The sequence below is a fragment of the Buteo buteo genome, chromosome 5 (genome assembly GCF_964188355.1).
Source record: "Buteo buteo chromosome 5, bButBut1.hap1.1, whole genome shotgun sequence".
In the NCBI taxonomy this organism is placed as follows: domain Eukaryota; kingdom Metazoa; phylum Chordata; class Aves; order Accipitriformes; family Accipitridae; genus Buteo; species Buteo buteo.
The window spans coordinates 52,752,570-52,773,638 of record NC_134175.1 but is presented as its reverse complement, the minus strand read 5'-3'; the positions used below and the strand labels follow the sequence as shown (position 1 = coordinate 52,773,638).

General features: G+C 45.9%; 1 protein-coding gene across 6 annotated transcripts in view; it reads right to left on the bottom strand.

Moving 5' to 3' along the window:
* Nucleotides 1-2,209: 2,209 nt before the first annotated feature.
* FMNL2 (formin like 2) overlaps nucleotides 2,210-21,069 on the bottom strand; it is a 153,949-nt gene continuing 135,089 nt past the window's right edge. For 2 of the 6 annotated variants that reach the window (XM_075029082.1, XM_075029079.1), the window contains 14 exons: nucleotides 20,454-20,769; nucleotides 19,803-20,006; nucleotides 16,280-16,404; nucleotides 15,421-15,623; nucleotides 14,001-14,235; nucleotides 13,212-13,280; nucleotides 12,961-13,041; nucleotides 12,471-12,600; nucleotides 12,133-12,296; nucleotides 11,750-11,851; nucleotides 11,156-11,254; nucleotides 10,112-10,235; nucleotides 2,839-5,406; nucleotides 2,210-2,396 (listed from right to left, as the gene is read on the bottom strand). In XM_075029082.1, coding sequence (XP_074885183.1) covers nucleotides 5,297-5,406; nucleotides 10,112-10,235; nucleotides 11,156-11,254; nucleotides 11,750-11,851; nucleotides 12,133-12,296; nucleotides 12,471-12,600; nucleotides 12,961-13,041; nucleotides 13,212-13,280; nucleotides 14,001-14,235; nucleotides 15,421-15,623; nucleotides 16,280-16,404; nucleotides 19,803-20,006; nucleotides 20,454-20,769 — 1,962 coding nt within the window. In that variant the 3' untranslated portion in view covers nucleotides 2,210-2,396; nucleotides 2,839-5,296. Of the gene's footprint in view, nucleotides 2,397-2,838; nucleotides 5,407-6,100; nucleotides 6,929-6,961; nucleotides 8,376-10,111; nucleotides 10,236-11,155; nucleotides 11,255-11,749; nucleotides 11,852-12,132; nucleotides 12,297-12,470; nucleotides 12,601-12,960; nucleotides 13,042-13,211; nucleotides 13,281-14,000; nucleotides 14,236-15,420; nucleotides 15,624-16,279; nucleotides 16,405-19,802; nucleotides 20,007-20,453; nucleotides 20,770-21,069 lie in introns of those variants that run through there. The other 4 variants (XM_075029080.1, XM_075029081.1, XM_075029078.1 and 1 more) reach the window with 4 other exon arrangements.

Here is a 21,069-nt window from a genome sequence, read left to right as displayed (position 1 = left end):
TCGATACATTCTCAAGTACTATTATTACGGGCCTGGCATCAAATCTAGAAAAGTGAGTGAAATCCTGAGCGCAAAGCTGAGTCTCTGTCCTGGACCTGCCAGGCAGGATGGGAGCCCTCGAAGGGAACACCACGGCGGAAGGCGCGCCAGTGCTCGCTGGACCTTGTCTGCAGGCCCAGGGAAGTGTTGGCACCTTTCTAGCAGAGCATCTCTTAAGTACGGTCCTTCCTAGAAAGGTAGTAACGCTGCTTTTCCTGGCTGGTGTAGGCAGATAAAATTTCATTTTTAGAAAGAGATTCCTAATATAGTTTGTTGTGGTTTCATTTGTTTTTAGTTTGGAAAGGGGAAGGCAATGGAAGGGGAGCAATGAATCCATGTCTTGATCTGTACTGCAAAAAAAATACCAGATGATACTGGAATTGGTCTTTTGTGAACTGCGTCACTGGCCAAACCGATGTTGAGTTTTTGTACGAATACTTGATGTCCTGGCTGAGATTCGTGTCTAAGCACCGTCTCAGAGTGAATTTTTATGGTAAATTTTCAAAGCCCTGGAAGTGCGGTTGATGGGAATGCGACCGGCCCTGCGTTGCGGTGCCAGCAGAGGATGCTGCGTGTCACAGCCGCCTCTTGTGTTCCCCTAAAACCCGATCTGGAACAGCTACAGGCATTATTTCAGCGTTTTATCTTCATGTTAAAACTTAACAAAACAAAAATGAAATTGTAAATGAATTTCAATGTGTTGCCTTAAGAACCTGCTGAACAATGTACCACCACGTTTCGACAGCAGCCGGGTCTAGAGCATCCCTTAAAAAGGGAAAAGGAAGAAGCTTAAGCCCCGTCTCCTTTTTAATTGCCTTGGGCCAGTTTAGGAAGGTTTTGCCAGCCCTGCTTGGTGCAGTGAGCAGCGGCTGCTGTGGTACACATTTGGAAACCTCTCTGATGGGAATATTTTTGTACATTTTTATCAATTATTAAACCTTGTCTTCTAGTGTGTACTAGTATTTATTTCTAGTTTTAAATACTTTGTACAGCTCTAAATTATTACTATCTTCCGATGGCTGGATTAAGCAATGTATGTGCTCACAGAAACTATTTGAAGACTATATTTAGAGTTGCTTCCTTTTCAGTGCATTTTTTTCCTAATATATGACAGCTGTTACTAGTGCATAAATACCCAAAAGATCCAATTCATATGGCATTTCTTGCTAGGGTTGGTGAGGTGATTCTGATTCTTAATACTATTGGAGATTGATGTTAGTCATTTGAAATACAAAACGCTGGTGACAGCTGATCTGCTGTACTCAGCAGGAACCCATAACCTTTTTTTACTGCGATGATGAGGGATTCAGAGGGGGTGCAGTACAGAGCGCATTTCAGCAGTGGTGGTTTCCCTGCAGAGGGTGTAGTGGTTGTTCATCAACCACTCACTGCCCATCACTTTTAGGGGAAAAAATACCTGAGTTTGGTCAAACAGGACTTGTGGCAATTCTTTGTATCCAGTGGTGTGTGTGATGTCGAAGGCAGAGAAGGGGCTGACCGAAGCGTTGGCAGTGGCTTTGTTCTGGGTTTCTCCCCTGTAGGAAGTGGCTCTCCCAGGCATGGAAGGATGGACGGACAGCAGCTGGTGCTCCCAGGACTATTTACAATCAATCAATCAGCTAAGACTTTAAATATGTATTTTGCTAACCTTGTAAATTCACTTTCCTCGATTTATATTTTAAAATGGAAATGTGTAGAGAGCATAGCAGGTAGCAATGCCCGAGTGGAAAAACAGACCAACAATGGGTTTAGAGAATGTGAGGTGAACTGTTAATTATGGCTTACGCGGGTTGTACATTGGTGTAGAGCTGGGCCGTGGGCAGGTAGAGCGTGCTGAACTAATTTAGAATTTGACAGAGCATAATGGTTTGCAACGCATTAGAACTTTTATGTACAATATTTTGTTATTGCCTTGCATTTACGTAACTTGCATAAGGAAAAAGTGTTTCTAAGTAAATATTACTTTTAAAAGGTCTGCCTTTATTTTTCCATTAAAAATAAAAAAACTGTAAATGTAAATTACTCTAATGGGGTTTTTTTTGTATGTCTTAAATTAGCTCTTGCAAAAAAGAAATGCGTCTTAAAAGGAGACTGCTTTCAAAACAATCCTGCCAAAGCATACTTACTTCAGTTTTTTAAGGGAAATGAGTTCAGGTCTTTTTACAGGGTTGGGGTTTTTTGTTTCTTTTTTTTTCCTTCTCTTTCCTCTTTCGCAGCCTCATCGTTCTAGAGTGGCCTGGCGCTGGTGTGGTAGAACTGCGTTGCCCATGTAGCCCAGCCGTGCTCTCACACAGCGACTCTGTCTCTCCTGCCTGGCCAGGACAATGAAGCTCTGAGCTCAAATGCTGGATTTCTGCCTTGAAATTGAAAGGATTTTTAGCACGATCAGTTATTTTTAAGCGTTAAGGGTGTCTTATCACAGCATTTAAATTTGACTTTATTTCATTTGCTCTTTGTTTTGTGCTGGTTTAGTTCCAATCCCACCCCGCAGCTCACATGGGGCTGTCTGCACCCGCTCTCACCCTGTGCTCCATGGCGTTTCTTTTGTTAAACCCTTCTACAAATTAAAACTGAATTTTGAAGTATGAGGTTGTTAAGTTTAGGACTTACTTAAATATTTGTACTGTTGTTTTTCAGGTATTTATGGCACAATACTAATCGCCCCTTGTTTTCACAAAGAGGGGCTGGCACGGGCTGCATTCCTGGGCCAGGTACCCGCAGCACGTGCCCCCCACAGGACCAGGGATCTGGCCAGCCTGGCCGTGCCATAGCTAGGAGTAAACGGACATTGCAAATTACCTGCAGAATTACTCCAGCGTCGATACTGCACGTTAATCGCCAGTAGCAGAGGTCAGGTAGCGAAACCCACTGGAAAAGGCAGCTTCGGCCCAGGGTGCGATCGCTGCAGGGGGGGTGTGAAAGGGCCACGCGGTTCCCTTCCATCCCTTCCCCAACTCCAGCAGCCCCCACGAATCACACTTTGATGGGGGGGGAAACAGGAAAAAAAATAAAGCACCAGGATGCAGTAACAGTCACTGAGTGACTGGAGCCACAAAAGCCAACAGTGAGTGGTTTTAAAGAAAAAAAAAAAAAAAAAAGAACAAAAAATAACCAAAACCTAAACCAGCACCCAGACTTTCTCTCTGCCCCTGCTGAAAGCTCCAGGTGTTCACCTGCAAAATACCACCATTTGTGGAAAAAACATCAGTGACAAACCTCCCGCTATGGATTACTGTGTAGTAGTGTAAATAGTTTATTTGATCTTATGCCAGGAACAGACCAGGAAAGTAACATGAACTGCTTTTATAAAACACTTCTAATATTGCTAAGAAGCAGGTCTATTACTAGAAAAATATTAAAGAGAACATGCCAGCATTATATTCTAGTTGTATGGAAATTTTTGTCTTCAATTAAAAAAATACCTTTGAGTTTAAGAATGTGAGAACTAGTGCTTTTAACCATTTGCCTAACAATTTGTTAAGTTAATTGTCAAATTTTCTTACGCAGATTAAAATACTCTTCTGTCACTGTCAGTGAAGAAAGAGGCGATTTGGCATGTTCTCTTTAGCTTGTCAAGTACACGTTGCTGTAAATGCAAGAAGGTGGCAGTTTTTAAAGTAAACTTCCTGTAAATAGGTAAGCAGAGGTCAATGTGGTAACTTTGAGCCCCAAACTGTCCATTTAGTTAAATATAAAAACAAAAACTATAAGTTAAAATAACATTCAGATTGTATAGCACAGGCTGATGCATTTTTTTTTAAACAATATTTACAATATTACCCAGAGGCTAAAGTGGGAATAAAAGAGAAGTGTAAAAACCATAAAAAACTGCACCAATTTTGTAGCAAAATATCTGTACATTTAAAAACAGATTATCATATAACTACACATTATCCAAGAAAAAAATGGGACCTTCACCAGTGGTTCACATAAGCACAACATAAAAGAAAAAGAAATTCAGTGGTTAAATACTATACAATAAATTTTACAATTAACATATTGATGCAATGAGACCAGGAAAGGTAAGCTGTAAGCAAAATGTATCTTGGAAAGTACAAACTTCTCTTCAGTCCAGTTCTTCACTTCTGAGAAGATCGCGTACCCTGCCGGCACGAATTCGGCTTCGTCTCGCTGCTCTGGGATACTGGTGCAAACTGGCGGCGGGGGGTGCGTAGTGTTGCTGAAGTTAAGTCTCACGTTCCTTTTTAAGCTTTCAAAACGCAACGTATCACCTACAACCTACCGGGTTTTTTAGGCTGGGCGTCCCTTTGCTGACCAAGCGATCCTTAGCGGGGAATTTGAACTGGATTGTCCAAGGAACTTGGGAGTCGGAGCGGGGTATTAATCCTACAGAGCAGGGCACAGGATGATTCTCTGCGCGAGTAACTGAACTGCAACGGTCCTCAGGATCCTAATACTGATTATTGAGATGTTAATACCTTAGTGCTAATTAATAAATACACTGTTATTCCAAAGCTGCCTCTAGCTGAAGAACATAGTACATGCCTTAGCCACCCTCCTCGTTTTGTGCATTTGCAATGCGTTCCCCCCCCCAGCACCCTGCATTGCACACTACAAACATCACAACCTCAAGGTGAAGACTCGTGTTCCTTTGCTATACATCTTGTGATCACCGACGTACGTGGTACTGCATCCTAGCTACGGTGGTGTGGAGTCTGTGTGTGGTGGGAAAAGGTAAGGGTCTCTTCTTGGAATTGCTTCCATGTTACGCAGAGAAAGCCCTTAAATGTCTTCCTTTTTTTAAAACGACAAAAAAGCCAGTAAGTGCAGCTGAAGCCAAGGTTAAGCCCTCGGCAGACAGCACAGGAATGCATTTAAAAGCAGAGCACGTCCAAGTATTACCTGTTCACAACCAGCCGGGATGCAGGTCAGGTCCACAGGAGACCAGTCACTAAACTTTTATATAATCAAACCAAACTAAACACCCAAAAACAACACGTATCTTACATTTTGGTTAAAAATACTGAATAATGTATTGGTGTAAAAAGATACCCAATCAAATCAAGTCCTATTGCTTTGATTAATTTGAGCAGGTACTTCAATTTTAGGCACTTGTTAGCTACGGTTGAGTGGAGAGCCCATCGCTGACGTTCCTATGCATTTTCTAGGTCTTTGAGCCCTTTAGAAGGTAAATCTTACTGTTCCCAAGGCTGTAAATGAGTGGCAGAACACAGAGTTCACACGGACAAGGTATCATTCAAGCACCCCCTTTACTCGACACCTGCAGGTCTCCAGCTCACATGGTTATTTCAGCACCGTTTGCAGAGCGCAAGTTCTGATCATCAAAGCGCCGCCGGACGCTTCTCCTCACCGCGTCGGCCCGTCGGTATGGCTGGTTTCTAAGATCTGCGGAGAGGAAAGCGGCGTTCGTAAACACGCATGGCTCGCCCACGTGCACACGCACACACGCGCGCAGACACACGCACACACGCAGTCTAGACAAGGAAAAGTCCTGCTGGAAGCCAATCAAAGCAGCTTGTGTAGGAACAGGAGAAGGGACTTCACCCCAACGAGAGCAGAAGTGAGCAAATACTGACGTGCCCTTTTACTACGCACCCAAGCAGCAGGTAATACTGGTGAAATGCGCTGAAATGCTGGTGAAACTAAATGGAGTTATGCCGTCAAGTTAGCGTGAACGTCTCCTCGCCCACGGGCTGCTAGTGCTCATTAACATCAGTAAGGAAGGCAACGTCAACTGAAATCGGTTTGCTTGACATATGCCTCGGTCCTTCACGCAGCCTCTCAATCGTTAGCGTGAGCTGGAGGAGTTTTCTAAAGCGGGATGAAGCTCACTGGAGATGTGCAACCCAGGGTACAATGGTGCAAGTGTTTAGCAACACAAGGATGGATCTATGCTCCTTATATATACCCATTTATCTAAAAGAGGGGGCCCTGAGGAAAAGCAGCTGGTACGCTGCCGCCGGCTTGCAAAGCTCCAGCTCCCCTCCTGCTCACTGCCACCATCTCGCCCGGCTGCAGAGATGCTTCGTTAGCCGAAGGCAGCGGAGCCGCCAACCCCCTCCCTCCTCCTCTCCCTCCTCCTCCTCCTCCTCCTCACCGGCGGCAAAGCCCAGCCCGACCTGCCCTGCTGCTGCTGCTGCTGCTTCTGGGGAGGTGAGAGCTCGGGCGGGAAGAGGAGGGAATACTGAGCATGCAATGGATCAAACAGGGGAGAAAGCTGGAGATGGACGTGTTGATGAAAGCCTGTTACATGTGCTGTTACACGGGCGGCTAGGACATAACAAGCACACTTGGTACACCTGAAGACTAATCCTGGAAAAGAACTTTGCGTTGGACTGGGCAAACCCTCCCTCAAATTTCCTGGACGACTTATGTCTTGGTTTAAATACATCTCCCAAACTTCTCAGCTCTTGGTGTACCCCAGCAGAAGGTGCCTTTGTTCGAGGCTGCCCTCTCCCATCTCCGCACTTCGAGCTGCTGGCTGTCCGTCCCTCGTGCCCCGTTCAAGGCCGTAGCGGGAGCGAGATGGGTGCAGCAGAACCAATATCCAGGGAACTACGGGGCTGAAACAACCTGGGGACAAGACTGCCTATCTCAGGCTAAACTTGGAAAAGAAAGGGCCAAAACGGAGAGAGTGTGAAGACGGTCACCAGCCAAGGGCCTATGGATCCCCTGCACCACAGAGGGTCAAAATAAACGGTCTCGGTCTCCACTGGCCTTTAGGCTCTCACCAGTATTACGCTTAGCCACATCTACCAACAGGCTGTCTGGCATACAGAGAGAGGAGGAAGCTAAGTAAAAAGTGATGCTTGCCAGCTCTGTGTATCCTCCACCACCGGTGTGCTAGAAGAAATCCTTACCCTCGAGTGAACATTTGGAAATTTAGTGATATTATTCTTCTTTAGGGCTAAACAGAAAAAAAAACAAAACAAAACAAAACACAAAATGATGGTTAAGTAAAAAATGGGATGGAAAATGAAGAGCAAGTCAACTCAGCGTTCAAAACTCCCAGGCACGTTAGCCAACAGAGCAAGAGGGGGTAAGGCCAAGGCTAAGAGAGGAGGTTAGACACGGAGAGGAAAGGACAGGAGGGCCACCCTCGCCTCTCGCTAACCAAATTCCAAGCTGCTTTGAAGATTGGCTCCAGGAAGATAATACAGCAATTAACTCGAAAGAGCAAATAACCGTTGAGCTGATTATAGTTTGCAATTTTATTAGAAGCATTCATAAAAATACATATCGCAAAAGTAAAACACTGTTGTCTTCTTAAGCCACTGAGTCCTTAATTCAAGACAACAGTGTTAACAGGCATGCTGGGTTAAACACACCCTTCTTACACTTTACACCACACGATGTAAATTGCTCAGTTCCATGTCAAGCTTTTCATCATCACAATTTCTGCGGTTCTGGCACGTAGCTAAGTGTTTCCCCAGCTCTGCTCCTTCCCTCTCCCCCCAGTTCCTGCACCGCTGCAGCTACCGAGCCCAACCCCAGCACTGCACAAAGTCCAAGCGAATTGGAACTGGTTAGTGCTCAGCAAACATCCCTGACTTTATTTAGATAAAGTTGGCATGGAACTGAAAAATGTTAAATATGGATGTGACCGAATGAGAAAAGATTTTACGCTGTTCATTTTATCCCGTATCTCACATGCAGACAAACATGCAGGTGCTGGTTAAGAAGTCTAAAACAAAACACTCCTCGCAGAGGACGTACGTTATTACAGACAACCCTTCCAAGCCAGAAAGCAAACCCCAAGAAAGTCCCGCTCAGTTCATGCAGCCCGTAATTTTGCTTTGGCATACAGCTGATGTATTACATGCATTTTACATAGAGAGACTGGCATACAGAGAAAGATCTGTAAGCCAGAAGAGATGACATAGAAAAGCCAAGTGAACTGTCACTTTACGACTGCATTTGATCTCCTAAGTCTTGTGAACTGTAGGAAACCTGCACCAAATCTGCCGTGACTTCCACCACTTGCTGTTCTATGGCATTTGTCAGGAGGGTGAGAGATGCCTTTGAAACGCAAGGATGGCCAAAAGCATCGAGTGCAAAGTCGATGGGATGGCATAAAAAGTTACGGAAACACAAGAACATGCAACAGAAGTGACATAAATACAACTTCAGGTGGACGCTGGACGTTACTATACACTCAACATTCACATGATCCTGGCTGAGATCCGTACAAATGGAGAAGTGTCAAAAATCTACAGCAACCTTTCTTTTTTCTAAGAGCATCAGATGTGAAAGAGGAATAGTTTAGTAATGGAATTCCTCAGTGAGAACAGGTTCGCAGAAAAACCGAGAGCCCCGCTTGGCGGTTCGAGCGGTAAAGGGCACAGTCTTCAGCACTGCATGGGAATAACAGCCAAACAGACAAACAGAGCCGTGAGAAGCGGATCTATTGCATTAGTCCAGTGTTAGTGCTCGGTTATGGACACCCAGGGATGGTTTTACATGTTCCGACCAGCTGTCTAATAGCACTGCACTTCAATAGGCTTTGGCAACAAGGCAATGGTAAGTCTTTGGGTAAGTATTTCTTATATTACCTAATTTTCAATGCATTTGAGAGCCTATTGTTAAATACGCTCCAGAGAAGGGTGTGTTGTTAGACAGGGCTCTGCTCCGGAGCAGCAGAGCTTTCCTGGGCATCTGAGGTGGCACTATCCAATTTAAAATGACAATTCTGATCATTTCCATACCATTGACAGAGTTCTCGTGGGCCGTATTCAAGTGACCTCAGTCCTACCCGACTTTCTGTGCCTAACCTTTATTATTACACGGCTTGAGGCCCTCAGAGACACACCCCCATAATGGGAAATACTAGGGCCAAGACCACAGAAAATGTTTAATTTGAGTCTGGCACACCCTCCACTTGACTGCCTTTTGCATGTGCATGGTCTTCTGCCACACAATCTGTTTCTCCCACAGAGCAGGAGAACCACTTTACCAATTAAACACGCTTCCAGGAGTCTGAAGGAGTTGTAGAAGCAGTAACAGATTAGATATTATAGCGATTCTGCCCTTTAAAGAATATTGTCTTAGGAAGCTATTAATCAAGGTTAACAAGAGTTGTGAAAGCTTCAGGCATTTCAGCCCTGTCATCTAGCTGGGCAAAAACTCCCTGGCTTTCCTTAGTGAGCGGTAAAACAGCTCTCCTGCCCTCCTGCAGGAAAAACTCATGTGAAAAATATTCAGGAGCAGTAGCCAAGGAAATCCTGCCCAAAGACCTTTTTTTGAGCTTCTGTGCAATGGCAACAAATTACTGTAAAACTATCGAAGTGTTAAAATCGTGCTCCTTCCACACCACAGGTGAAGAATGTGCAGTAAAATCAAAGTTCTGCAATCAGAGCAGCTGTATAGATAAAAAATGATGTGACTCCTGAACAAATGAGGTTTAGAAGGCGCCTCTTTTTATCAGCAAATACTTGCACCTAAGCCCTGACTGTGTTTGGCTACAACAGCAGGTTTTCAGCCTCTCCCTCCAGCCCTAGGTTGGGATCAGTGCAGACTTTGCCTACCAATCTGAGAAGCAGTAAAACCAGAAGCAGTTTAGGGTCATAAATCATTCAGGTTTGACCAAATGATTTGCTTTAACTGTGCAATAATGTGGTGCAATTACTGTTAGTACATTTTAATGAAAATGTAGGCTCTTAATAATGTTAAAATCTGTCATTCATGCCATTTATTGGGAAAAAACGTTTCTGGGAAAGATCTGCATGGCATGCATATCCCCACCAGAGCATCTGCTGAGAGCAGGCACTGAACTGGCTACTCTAAAGAGCAAAGAACGAATACGTCCCCACATGCTGAAAGAGAAGAACTAAGAAACCGAGCGTGTGTCCGAGGTCTGCGCACGCAGCATTGGTAGCGGACACGTAAAGGCAGGTTACTGGGGCTTTGTTTGTTACATACCATTAGCAAAAGTTTCTATACTTGATTCACATCATATAAACAATGTCCTAAGCTGTGCTCAAGTAATACTTTTTTAAGAAGTACAGAAAATGCTTACAATAGCTACTAGGCAGATACACTTTTTTATCCTTTGTGAAAGGGCCTGAGATTACAGAACAAAAGGTGTGTTTACCTGTTATAATATCTTCAATAGCACCATCCTTCCCTTCGTACACATGCCTGTTATCCTTGACTTGCCGCCGTCTGAGCTCTGCAATCAGCTCTTGCTGCTGTCTCTTTGTTTTATGTGAAGGAGACTGAAAGCAAAGAAGAGAGGATTTGTAAGGACTGACCTCCAGCTATCCTGTTTCTCTCTTCCCATACATTAAACACCAGGCGATCCCACCAGCAGCAGCCAGCAAACAGTAACTGCCAGTTTTCTGCCCAATTTTGCAAGACCAAGAAAACACACTTGTGCAGTTAGCTCACGTCCCATGGAGAGGTTGGGCAGAGTCACACGTTAACCTGGCTGCCAAGCTGCTTTTCTTTCTTATGTTTGTAATCTATTTCCAAGCCTTCTCATCACTTGGAACTGGAGCTCCAAGCTCTTACCTCTGAAAAGCATCAGGGGAACAAGGAGAACAAGCTTTCCTTCCGAGGGAAAAAGCTTGGCTGGGACTAAAGATCCCAACAACAGCTGCGGGAAGCAGCACCAGCCGACAAAGTGGCTGGTTGAGAGCCATGGGAAACTTCCTCCAGCAAATCTGAAGTGTTACCTCAGGAATAAAAAAAACCTCCACGTCAGGAAAATACCTATAAAACGGTAACATGGGGCTCAGTACTGCTGCCACGCTCTAACAGGGAAGGATCTGGGGAGGATCGTTCCTTGTCCCTGTTAGCGACGAGAAGCTCTGCACACTGAACACCGGCAGGGTTTTAGCAGATACACGGTCAGAGAAGAACAAAGTTTAGCTAATGGCAGTGTGGACAAGGCGACTTTCTGTCTATTCAGTTTTTCTTAATTTTGCAGACTTCACAAGTAGCAGAACCATACACCATATCTCTTTCAGCTTATTTTAGCTCTCTCCACACAAGGAGAAAACTTCCAGAGACTCTACTTCTAGGTAACTGAAAGTTGGACAACTAAAGTTCTTGTACAGAGCTGAGGTTTCTGACCTATCAGGAAAAACACAAGAACACGATGGCTCCTGCCTGTAAGACATTATCTGTGTCATACCTTTTGGTCCTGTTGCTCCATCAACGCTTCTTGCTCCATAAGTTTTTCCATTAAGGCCTGTTCCTGCTTTTTTCTCAACTCATTCTCTTCTTCTGCTTGCTATTTATCACAAAAAAACACAGGTTATAGCTTCCAGTTGCTACAGGGAACCTAAATGTTACAAATGAGTAACACCATCACTTGCTACCAGGGGGCTTTCCAAGGAAGCAAGATTAGGTGTAGCAATTCAGGTGCCTCTGAGCAGTCTGAAAAAACTGGGCTGGGAGAGACATTCCTAGGTCGCACAAACCACCCTCTCCCAGTTCCAAAAGACACCTATTCAGAGCTAAAGGTGTAAGCTGCAGCTGCTCAGACATTCAATTTCTGCAGATTCCTCCAGCGTCTCAGACAGCTGTGTTGTCTTTCAGCCCTGAAAATAAGCCCAAAACAACTCTTTGTGCTTCCCGGAGCTGCTGTTGCCATGCTGTCAGGGATGGCTCACATTGCATCAAAGCTAGAGGAAGCCCCAAGCTGTTTTGTTGGGAGCCCAGAGCCACACAGGTACCAAATCGGGTTGAGAAGGACAGAAGAGAAGAGAAGGATGCTCCTGTTTACCTTGTAGGCCTTCACAAACCGGACAAACACTGGGAAAAAGACCGAGGGGGGTGTCGTCTTGGGATTCTCCCCAAAGTACTTTACAGCATCATCAAAGGCATCCTACAAAAAACACAGGTTTGCTGCACTGCACATATTTCAAGACAAATTCACCATCCATTACTGCAGTATTCAGTGTGAAGAGTCTAGATTTCCTTTATACGTGAAACTCTTGGCTGAGACTGGCATGCCTACACCTAGCATCTGAGCTCAGGAACAAATATACAACGCTGCTGCCTCTTCTCCTCCCTGCTGTGTATATAAAGCACGTCCTTTGCAGTGACACGCTACTACTCACTGTGTCACTCATACCCTCTCGCCAGACCCCGAGAATAAAGAAATACCTGGGCTATTTTGGCGTCGTCCTGCAGTTTCTTTAGCTTCCCTTCATTGTTCTGAATGAACTCCTTCAGCATCGTGTTGTGGTCATGCATGGTGTACTCGCGCTTTGTCAGATCCAGGCCCCTCTGTAGCTCCTTCACATCCAAGAGGACGTTTTCAAGAGACACTAGGAAATAAAACAAAAATGCTGTATCGCTCCTGCTGTGCAAGTGCCTGAACCCACAGCTTGAACAACTCCCCACCGAGAAGAGCCCCCACAGCCTGTGCACGGTGTGCCGTGAAGTCCCTCACATGGCACGCATGCCACCACCGCTCACCAGGCACAGGAGGGTCACGGTACCTGCGGCAGCCTTCTCCACGTAATGAAGTTCGTTGTAAAAGAGGGATACGTGCTGGTATTTCTCCTTGACCACGTTAGAAATATAGTGCAGCAGGGTCTGCTTTCGGTCTGTTGACTTTGTTTCTAGGAGCTGGGGAGAAAAGGCAAAGAGACTGCTGGGTGGAGGTGCAAGCAGGCTCCAAACAAAGCGACTTGACCCGTGCTTCTCCATCTGATAGGGACAGCTGTAAAAGCTGTAAAAGCCCATTTAATTGTTTAGCAGCTGGTTTTCAAGCTGTCATCCGCAGAGCCTCTGAAGACAGGTGTCTTCTCCTAAGCAGCCCCCCAAAACAACGATAAGCAAAGCAAACTCGCCCGGCCTGGCAGGGAGCGCCTTCCCTGCTGCCACTCTCTGCCTTCACCGGCTGCAAAGCACCAACCAAGTCCCCCAGCAGCCATTTGCCGTGTACATGAAATACATTCCCACCTGGTCCCCACAAGGTTTACTTACCAGGTCTAAACTCTGTAGCTTAAATCCATACACAGCTCCTCGTTTACTGCTGTTCATGTAGTTTCCAAGAGCCAAGATTATCTGCCAGAATAAAACACAGCAGAGCATGAATTTTCAGGACAAATGCATGGTGCTTTAGAAACCTCTGGAAGGAGAGCTGGTACGTCAGCATCAAGGTATGGTTTCAGTATATGTAATGGGACGCACCAGGGAGTGATGGAGCTATTGAATGTATCTAAGATCAGACCTACCTCCAGTATTTTCTTAAGCTTTTGGGATGACTTTATTGAGACAGATGCAGCTATTATTGCATGAAGTTGCTGCAGGTAAACACAGGAAGAGCTTTGGTTAATGCATGTGCAACCCAAGGGTAAAGTTAAAATCTAAACACTCACATTCTGAAAAAAACCTGTTGGTTTTCATCCATACTGTGGGCCCTAGCATGAATGTTAATCCTGCCCTAACACATCAGGATTTCAAACATTTGCACCACAGATTTACCACACTCAGATGTGGTTGGGTAAAAGTGTATTTACATTTCAATGCTTATGACTGAGAAAGATGCATCAGGCTGAAGAGGACACACTTCAAAGAGCCCACAGACCAGTACTGATAATAACCTTCCCTGATGATACGAACTACTAGATTTTCATTTAAACCAGTTTTAAACTTCTACAGGGTAAAGAAATAGGACAGTACAGAGTAGTCCAGGGTACAAACAGCACCTGGGTTATCAGTTGTTGATATATGAAAATATAGCTTGAAAACCACATTTTCATTTGTGTAATTGTTTCTTGTTCTGTGTCCTTAAGAACTGATGATCACTCCACAACACTTAAACCATCTCTGTCTTAGAAAAATTAAAATCTCTATAACCTTCACCGACTACCCCACACGTTCACATGACTGCAGTGCTCCCCATAAGCTGACCCCTGCCGCAGATCACAGCTCTTTAAGCGGAGGCTGAACCCCCAGGAAGCCTGGACCCCTGCACAGCCAACGCATCGCCCCCGTGTCCCCAGGGATTGCCCCTCACTCACTGGGGTCAGCATCTGGATGCTTTCTGCAAAGTTGCCTATAAACGCCATGATGGTCATCTTCTGCATCAGCCTCTCAATCTTGCTGAACTGCATCATGAACCGGTCTTCATCGGACAGGTTCTCGATGGGTTTCCTCTCCCGCTCATAGAGCCGCAGAACTTTCACTTCGTTCTCGGTGGGCAGGAACCGCATGAGGCATTCAACAAAATCCACCGGCAATGTTTTCAGGTCAAACCTGCGTGATAGCAAACCAGAAGAAGTGGTGTTACGACAAGGCTCGACACAAAACGATGGAAAAGTAAAAGTGAGAAAGCTGCCAAAGGCAGCTCTGCCTCCTATGCTGCTCAGCTACACGTGAGCCTGAGTCAGTAAAGCAATGAGAAACTACAAAGAAGCTGCGAAGTTACTCCTGCTCTTGTTGGGGTGGGGGGCATGGTCCTGCATGTGAAGCTCTGTGCACATGAAGACGTGAACAAGGTTACTGTGCTGAGGTGAATGGTGCTGCTGGGCACCCTGTTTCTGTTTCCAAAGACGTGGTCACCCCTTCATGGCCACACCTCATTATTATGAGAGAAGATCGATGGGGAGGAGCAAATAGCAGTTTTATTTAATTGGGCCAGAGCCCCGTAAACCCCTACTGCTGAACATGCCGGAATCTGCAGCAGGTTTGGGTCACCCTCCTCACCAGCCCTAAGGTAATGCTTGTGCATCCGAATTTTGAAGATACCCCTCTGAGGAGGGATGTTAGACGTTTGTTGAGGCCACAAGTACTAAGTGCTTCTGGACGGAGCCAGGATCAGCCCCAAGGAGCAGGTACACCTGCGCTCCGTCCCCGAGAGCCGCTGGAGTCGGCAGGCGAGGGTCCGTATCAGCGCAGGATGGGGCGCAGCCGAGCCCCTCGCTGCACTCCTGCGGCAGGGGTCTGCCGTGTACCTTGGGTACACCTGCATCACATTGAGGTTTGGCAGTGCCTGGGGCCATGACGTAAACCTAATTCTATGCAAAACCCTTCCAGTGCACTTGGACGAAACTCGTGCTTTATGGGGCAAACTAAAATAGTTGCCTCCTCCCAATGCTCTGGCTTTTGAGTATGCATTGTAACAGAAAGTACTGTGCAAACAGAATGAGAGATGCGGTATGCAATGGCATACTGTGGACATACATGAATTAGCTTCTTTAATAAAAGAAGTGTTAATTTGTTAAGTCTAAACAGTGATACAGTGACATAAAACTGCAAGTTTTTTTATTTTAGTTCGGGGAAATCTGATTTCTGGGAATTCAGAATGGTTCCATCCTTACTCCTGGATTTTTTCCAGATGCAAAAACATTGACATCAACTGCCAATTCAAAACCATTCCACTTACCAAAAATCACAGTAAATCTTAAACATGATTTCTTTGCTGACAAGTGTTTTACTTACACGTGAATAGCTTTGCATATTTCATCTGCTGTCTTTCCAGCTTTTCTTAAAGTAATGGCAAGATTTTTGGCCCTGTTGGCATCCAGTAACGTGACTTTGTTTGACCCTTTCTGAGTTATCTTTTGCTTGCTTGAAGTAAGATCAATGGCTGGGCCTTGGGCTTTTGTTTTGAATATTTCTTCAAATTCATCCACGTTTAAATCCTAAAAAGGAATGAAAATGATTTATCCCTCCCGCAGCGAACACTAAAACCCACGCTGCCTAATGCTGTGCCAGAACTGCAGTAAAAACCTTGCAGCGGCTGAGAGTATAGCAGAGTACTTCGACTGGGGGCTGCAGGATGTAACGAACATGCGCTCCTGAGTCAGCGATTAGGAAATCTGGCCTCCACCCCCAATAGCCCCATTCACGTTCCAAAGTTCATGAAAATACTCATGCTAGCACCCAGGCTTTGTCCAGCCACGTGCACCTTCAGGGCACGGGGAGCATGCAAGACCTGCGTACTCGGCTCTGCTCCGGGCTGCGTTAGGCTTCCTTCCCTGGCGCGCAGCCACCCACCCAAGCCTAAACTCCTACAGACCAGACCAGCAATTTTAGGCTGGGAAATATGCATCGTCTTCATGTTAGCTGATCTGTTTTAAAAAAACGCACACAACAGGTACGCACCCTTTATAATCGATACTACCACCTACCATCCCTAATTCTCAACCAAGGCAGTCACGCCGACCTACTGGGTACCAGGGGCCAGTGGATGAGCTGTTTGCCAAAATAATTGCTGCAATCTATCCCTGCAAAGACCGATATCCACTTGTATTATGGACAGAAGTGGGAAGAAAGCAGCAGCCAGCGGCACTCATACCTCCAGGATCCTTTCGTCATCTATTTCATTGAAGACCGTTCCATTGATCTGGTTGGGTTTGAGGGCGACCCAGTTGAACACCGGCATGCGGAACTTGGTCTTGATTGGCTTCTTGATTTTCACAGCTAAAGACACCAGAGGAGAGGAAATGACAAATTCCCCAACCGCTGAAAAACACCCCGTGTGCCCAGACTGCAGCTTTTGAGTCGGCATTTCAGCACTGGAGGAAGAACTGGCCAGAGCTAAATTATCACACTGGAAAGCCTGGAAAGATCTTGCTGCCTCGACAGGCAAACAGCACCGAGAGGCTTTCATCCAGCCCCTCCGCTGTTTCAGGTCCAGCCTCTGCAGAACTGGCTTAAACGCCAGAGGCTGTGAAAACTTCACTAAAGGAAATGTGTTATTACTTTATTACTGCACGTTGTCTGGATTGATTTAAAAGCCCAAGCTATTTTTAAACGCCACAGAAAATGGAGAGAGTGGTTGAATTTAACCCTGTCCTGCTGGCTGTAGACCCCACCCTTGCGTAAGCTGATGCAGAGCCACGCACAGCTGGTGATCCATATGACAAAACTCAACGCAGAATAGGTGACAAGAAGAAAAAAAAAACCCTTTCTCAAGGCGTTGGTGTAGGGAATGGCCTCTCCCACCGCCTGCTGCAATGGGGCAGTGCTGCTCCTCACCAGGTTTGTCTTCTGAAGCAAAAGGGGGTGGGCTGCAGCACATATGAGCTTTAACATGGCTGAAATATCAGGTTTAATCTTCCTGCGCTGTGCAGTAAACAATTTAGTAATTTACGCACAGAAGCTATGAAAATGAAGACTGACTACTCTCATTAATCTGTGAACGGAGTACAAAAAAGCAATATCGGAGCAAGGAAAACAACACTTTTCTATTGCTATTCCTAGCAGGTCTGGAAAGTACACAAATAATTTCTGTAATTCAGTTCTCATTTCTCTGTATCTTGATGTAAACATGGAAGTTGTTAGTTGCTACAAAATCAAGATGTTCATTAAAGCGATCAATCAATGTTTTGCTCCTGAATTACTTAGAAAATAAACTGTTTCTTTCCAAGCTGCAAACATGAAACAGAAACCCTGGTCCTTCCTCTCCAGTGCTGGAAAGAAGAGCCATTCGGCCGGCAGCGGCGGTCAGCGGCAGAGAGGCATGCAGGGGACAGCCCCCGCTCCCCCCACCGGGGACGGATCGCGTTTGCTTTAGTTCTGTCCAGTGTTTGCTCCTGACTCCTGCCTACCCTGCATCGGTAGCAGGAGCAATCTTGCTAAATAATCGATGCTCTGTAGAGATGCTAGATTTTTCTTCCCCTCTGTTTCAGAAGATGGCCGGGTTCCCAGGTTGCAAAGCACTTGAGCAAATAATTATTTTACTTTCCCTTAATGATTCTGTATGTATGTTTTTGCCAGGACAAAGACATTCTATTTCAGGGGATGGTCCTGTTGCGTACCGGAGCTGGGTGAATGCTGAAAACATTTCTCTCGCTTTGTCTTTCCAACTTTTAAAACAAGAATCAAGTTGTGCGTCCATGTCCCTTTCAGGCTCATGCTCATTTTGCAGGGACATCACAAAGAATAAATTACTGGCAAGAGTATTTGCTTGAAACAAAGAACCGTAAGTGAGTATCAGGGAACATACACGATATTCAGCTGTGTATTTTGAGAACTATATTTATCCAACTGGAAGACATGAACACACGTGATCAACTTCTGCTCATCTAAATTAAACAGAGTTTTACTCACTGCTTAATTAATGTGGTTACTTCAAAATAATTCCTAAAATTAAAAAAAATAGCTTTTTCCATCCAAAACACCCATGAAAATAAACATTTTCCACTTGTGCATAGATTAGAATAGATTATTAACTGCTCCTGGGTTATTTCAGGACAGGCAAGGAAGCTAACTGCCTCGTGGGCCAGTTCCTGATTTAGCTAATCAAAATCTCTTAAAATTTCCCTTCCTCCCCCATTACAGAGCCCTGGCAAGGTGACATTCCCGGGAGTCGTGCTGCTGCCGGCAGCGCTGCGGGGATGCAGTCACGGCGGGGGACCAGACCCCGCCGAGAGCGTGGCTCGAGGATGGCTCAAAAGAAATGGCATGTCTCAATTATTTGCTGAAGTGCTTTGCTGAATCAGGGCCCCCCAGGTGCCAAATCCTGATGGTTGGCAGCATCCCCAAAGCTACCGTGTGCTTCGGCTCCGGCTCTGGCCAGCGAGCCCCTGCACTAGCCTCCCCCCTCCCCAGTGCCTCCCCATCGCCCACGCAAGTCCACAGGCACACACACGGGCACAGCACAGAGGGAAACGCGGAGAGGTAGGTAAATACTTAGCAGAAAGCAACCTACAGAAGAGCTTGATTGGCCCATCTTACCAGGAAGCAGAAGGAACAGAGAAAAAAATGTTAGCAACGGTCAGAAAAGCAAAATTTGTTATTTCACCGACTCCCCTCTGACCCAGAAGGTTCCTGCCCTGAGAAATGCTCCTTTCTGTGCAGCCATCGTATCAAGAAAAGGCACTTTCACTCTCCTTCCCTCTCCTAACTCACTGAAGAACGAAATATCCATCCCACCTGGCTTTGGGCATCTCACCTAAACAACTAAGCAAGGAGCTCGGCTGCAGGGGCTTGTCCCTGCCGTCAGTGAAGCTCAGAGGAGCCACGCGTGGAAGCAGTGCTTGCTCCGCTCCTCCCGTCCCCAATTAATACTGCAGGGACATCGGGCTAAGGCACGGTGTCTGGGCACCTGGCAGCACAACCCCCTGATGCTTACGGCAGCTCCTGTCTGTGTCATGCCTTTTGTGCCTTTTGTTGTTGTTGTTGTTGTTGTTGGTTTTGGTGGGTTGTTTTTTTTTTTTTTTGCAGTACACCCTGGGACCCTCTAGTTCCATGATGCTTTTCCCTTTCAGAAGAAACTTTAAAGGCTGGAATACTTAATCAGTTTTCAAAAAAAGAAAAAAACCTATTAATCAGAGCTCCTCGGTCTCTCTTTCTGGACTCATACCATGCTCTTGAGATTTCCTGGGAGGGAGCGGCACGATACCAATTAGCATTTACTTGCTTGGCATATGTCAGAGAGTGCAGAAAAACATGATTAAAGACAGTAAATTTTTCTTCCAAAAAATTACAAAAAGTTTGCCTTTTTTTTCCACAGATATTTCTTCATCAAGTTCTCAGAAGAAATCAAAACCATGAAGCTTTGCGTTTCTTTCAAAACCATATTTTGTTTGCTTAAAGCCAAAAATGATCATGTTTGAAAAATATTTTTGGCAATAGCTTTAGTTTCACTGAAGAAGCCATCTCTTCCAGACCAAACTAAAAGCGTTTGGTTGATAAACGCTCTTTCCTTTTATAAACCCCTCTAAGTATAACAGCAATAAGTGATAATGGGTGTTACTTAGGTGACTAAATAATGAAGTCCCACCTCGGCGGGACTAGCCAACGTGCCCTGACCTAGCCTTTGCTTACTCTGCCAGCAATCTGCAGCACGCCAAGGCGATGCACGGGTGTTTTACCTGCAAGCCCTGAGTTGAACACCACAGTGGGAGAGGCTGTGCCGGGCAGGGGGGGTGCCGACGGCGGGGGCGGTGGGGGCAGTGGAGCCGCAGGAGCCATCTCCAATGATGGACCTGGGAGAGGAGGCGGTGGTGGTGGCGGTGGAGGTGGTGGTGGCGGCGGTGGTGGAGGTGGCATTGGCACTGACACAGGACCATTTTGCACTACAAAATGAAAGAAAAACGAGGTATTACTGTGAACATGGATCAAAATGTCACAAGCACCTGCAGAGAAAGTCACAACATCCACCCTGTCCCCTACTATACATGTCCTCTCCACCACGATACTGGCCCAAGCATTTTTTGGACCATTCACCGAAGTACTTCAGTGTATTAACATGGGAGGAAACTACTCTAAGAAAGAAGCTAGTATTTTCTTCTATCAATCGAAGGGCTCAGCAGTGGATCAGACAAACATGGGAGCCACCCATGAGTGAGACTGTAAACACAGCTGGGGGACCTCAGCATCCTCGGTTGCTGCACGGTGCCATGACCTGCAGGCTCGTTACAATCAAAGGCGTTTTTGCCAGCGTAAGGCTGTCGTGACTGTCCCTGGCACAACAAACTCCAGCTCCCAGCCAGCCCATGTCTCGGGGACATAACGCTTCTTACCTGCCTCAGACGCCGCTGCTAAGGCAGGTAATGGTGGCGGAGGTGGTGGTAATGGTACTGAAGATGCAGCTCCAGCGACCGGTGCGACACATGTGCCAGCCGCAGCCTCCGACCCTGCCGGCACCATTCCAGAGGCCAGAGCAACAGGAAGGATAGAGATGTCACCATCACCTTTCTTCTGGATCTTAATGGTTCCCTGCTTCTCCAGTTCATGGATCTTTTTCTCCAGCGTTGACTGTCGCTGGATGGCTTCTTCCTTTTCTTTCACCATTTTTCTCAAGGTGTGGACCTGGGTATTTGCATCTTTGTAGATTTCCTGAGAGTGCCACAGAAACAAGGAATTTGTACTTGTACTCACAAAACAGAATACCAACACCAGAAAAAGAACAGCCTCACACGGGATGGTCACTGCGCCAGCCTCTATCTAACAATGAGCTTTGATGCAAACCGTACATCTCCACTGGTGAGGAAGAATTCATTCTGTGTTTTTCCCCCAGTAGCAGCAAGGTAGTGAACAGTACTGAGTCCTGGGAGAAATCTCACCTGTGGGCACCAACACCTGGGGGTGCAGAATTTCTCATCATCGCTTTTTTATGATGCCTCCCACTTCTTATGC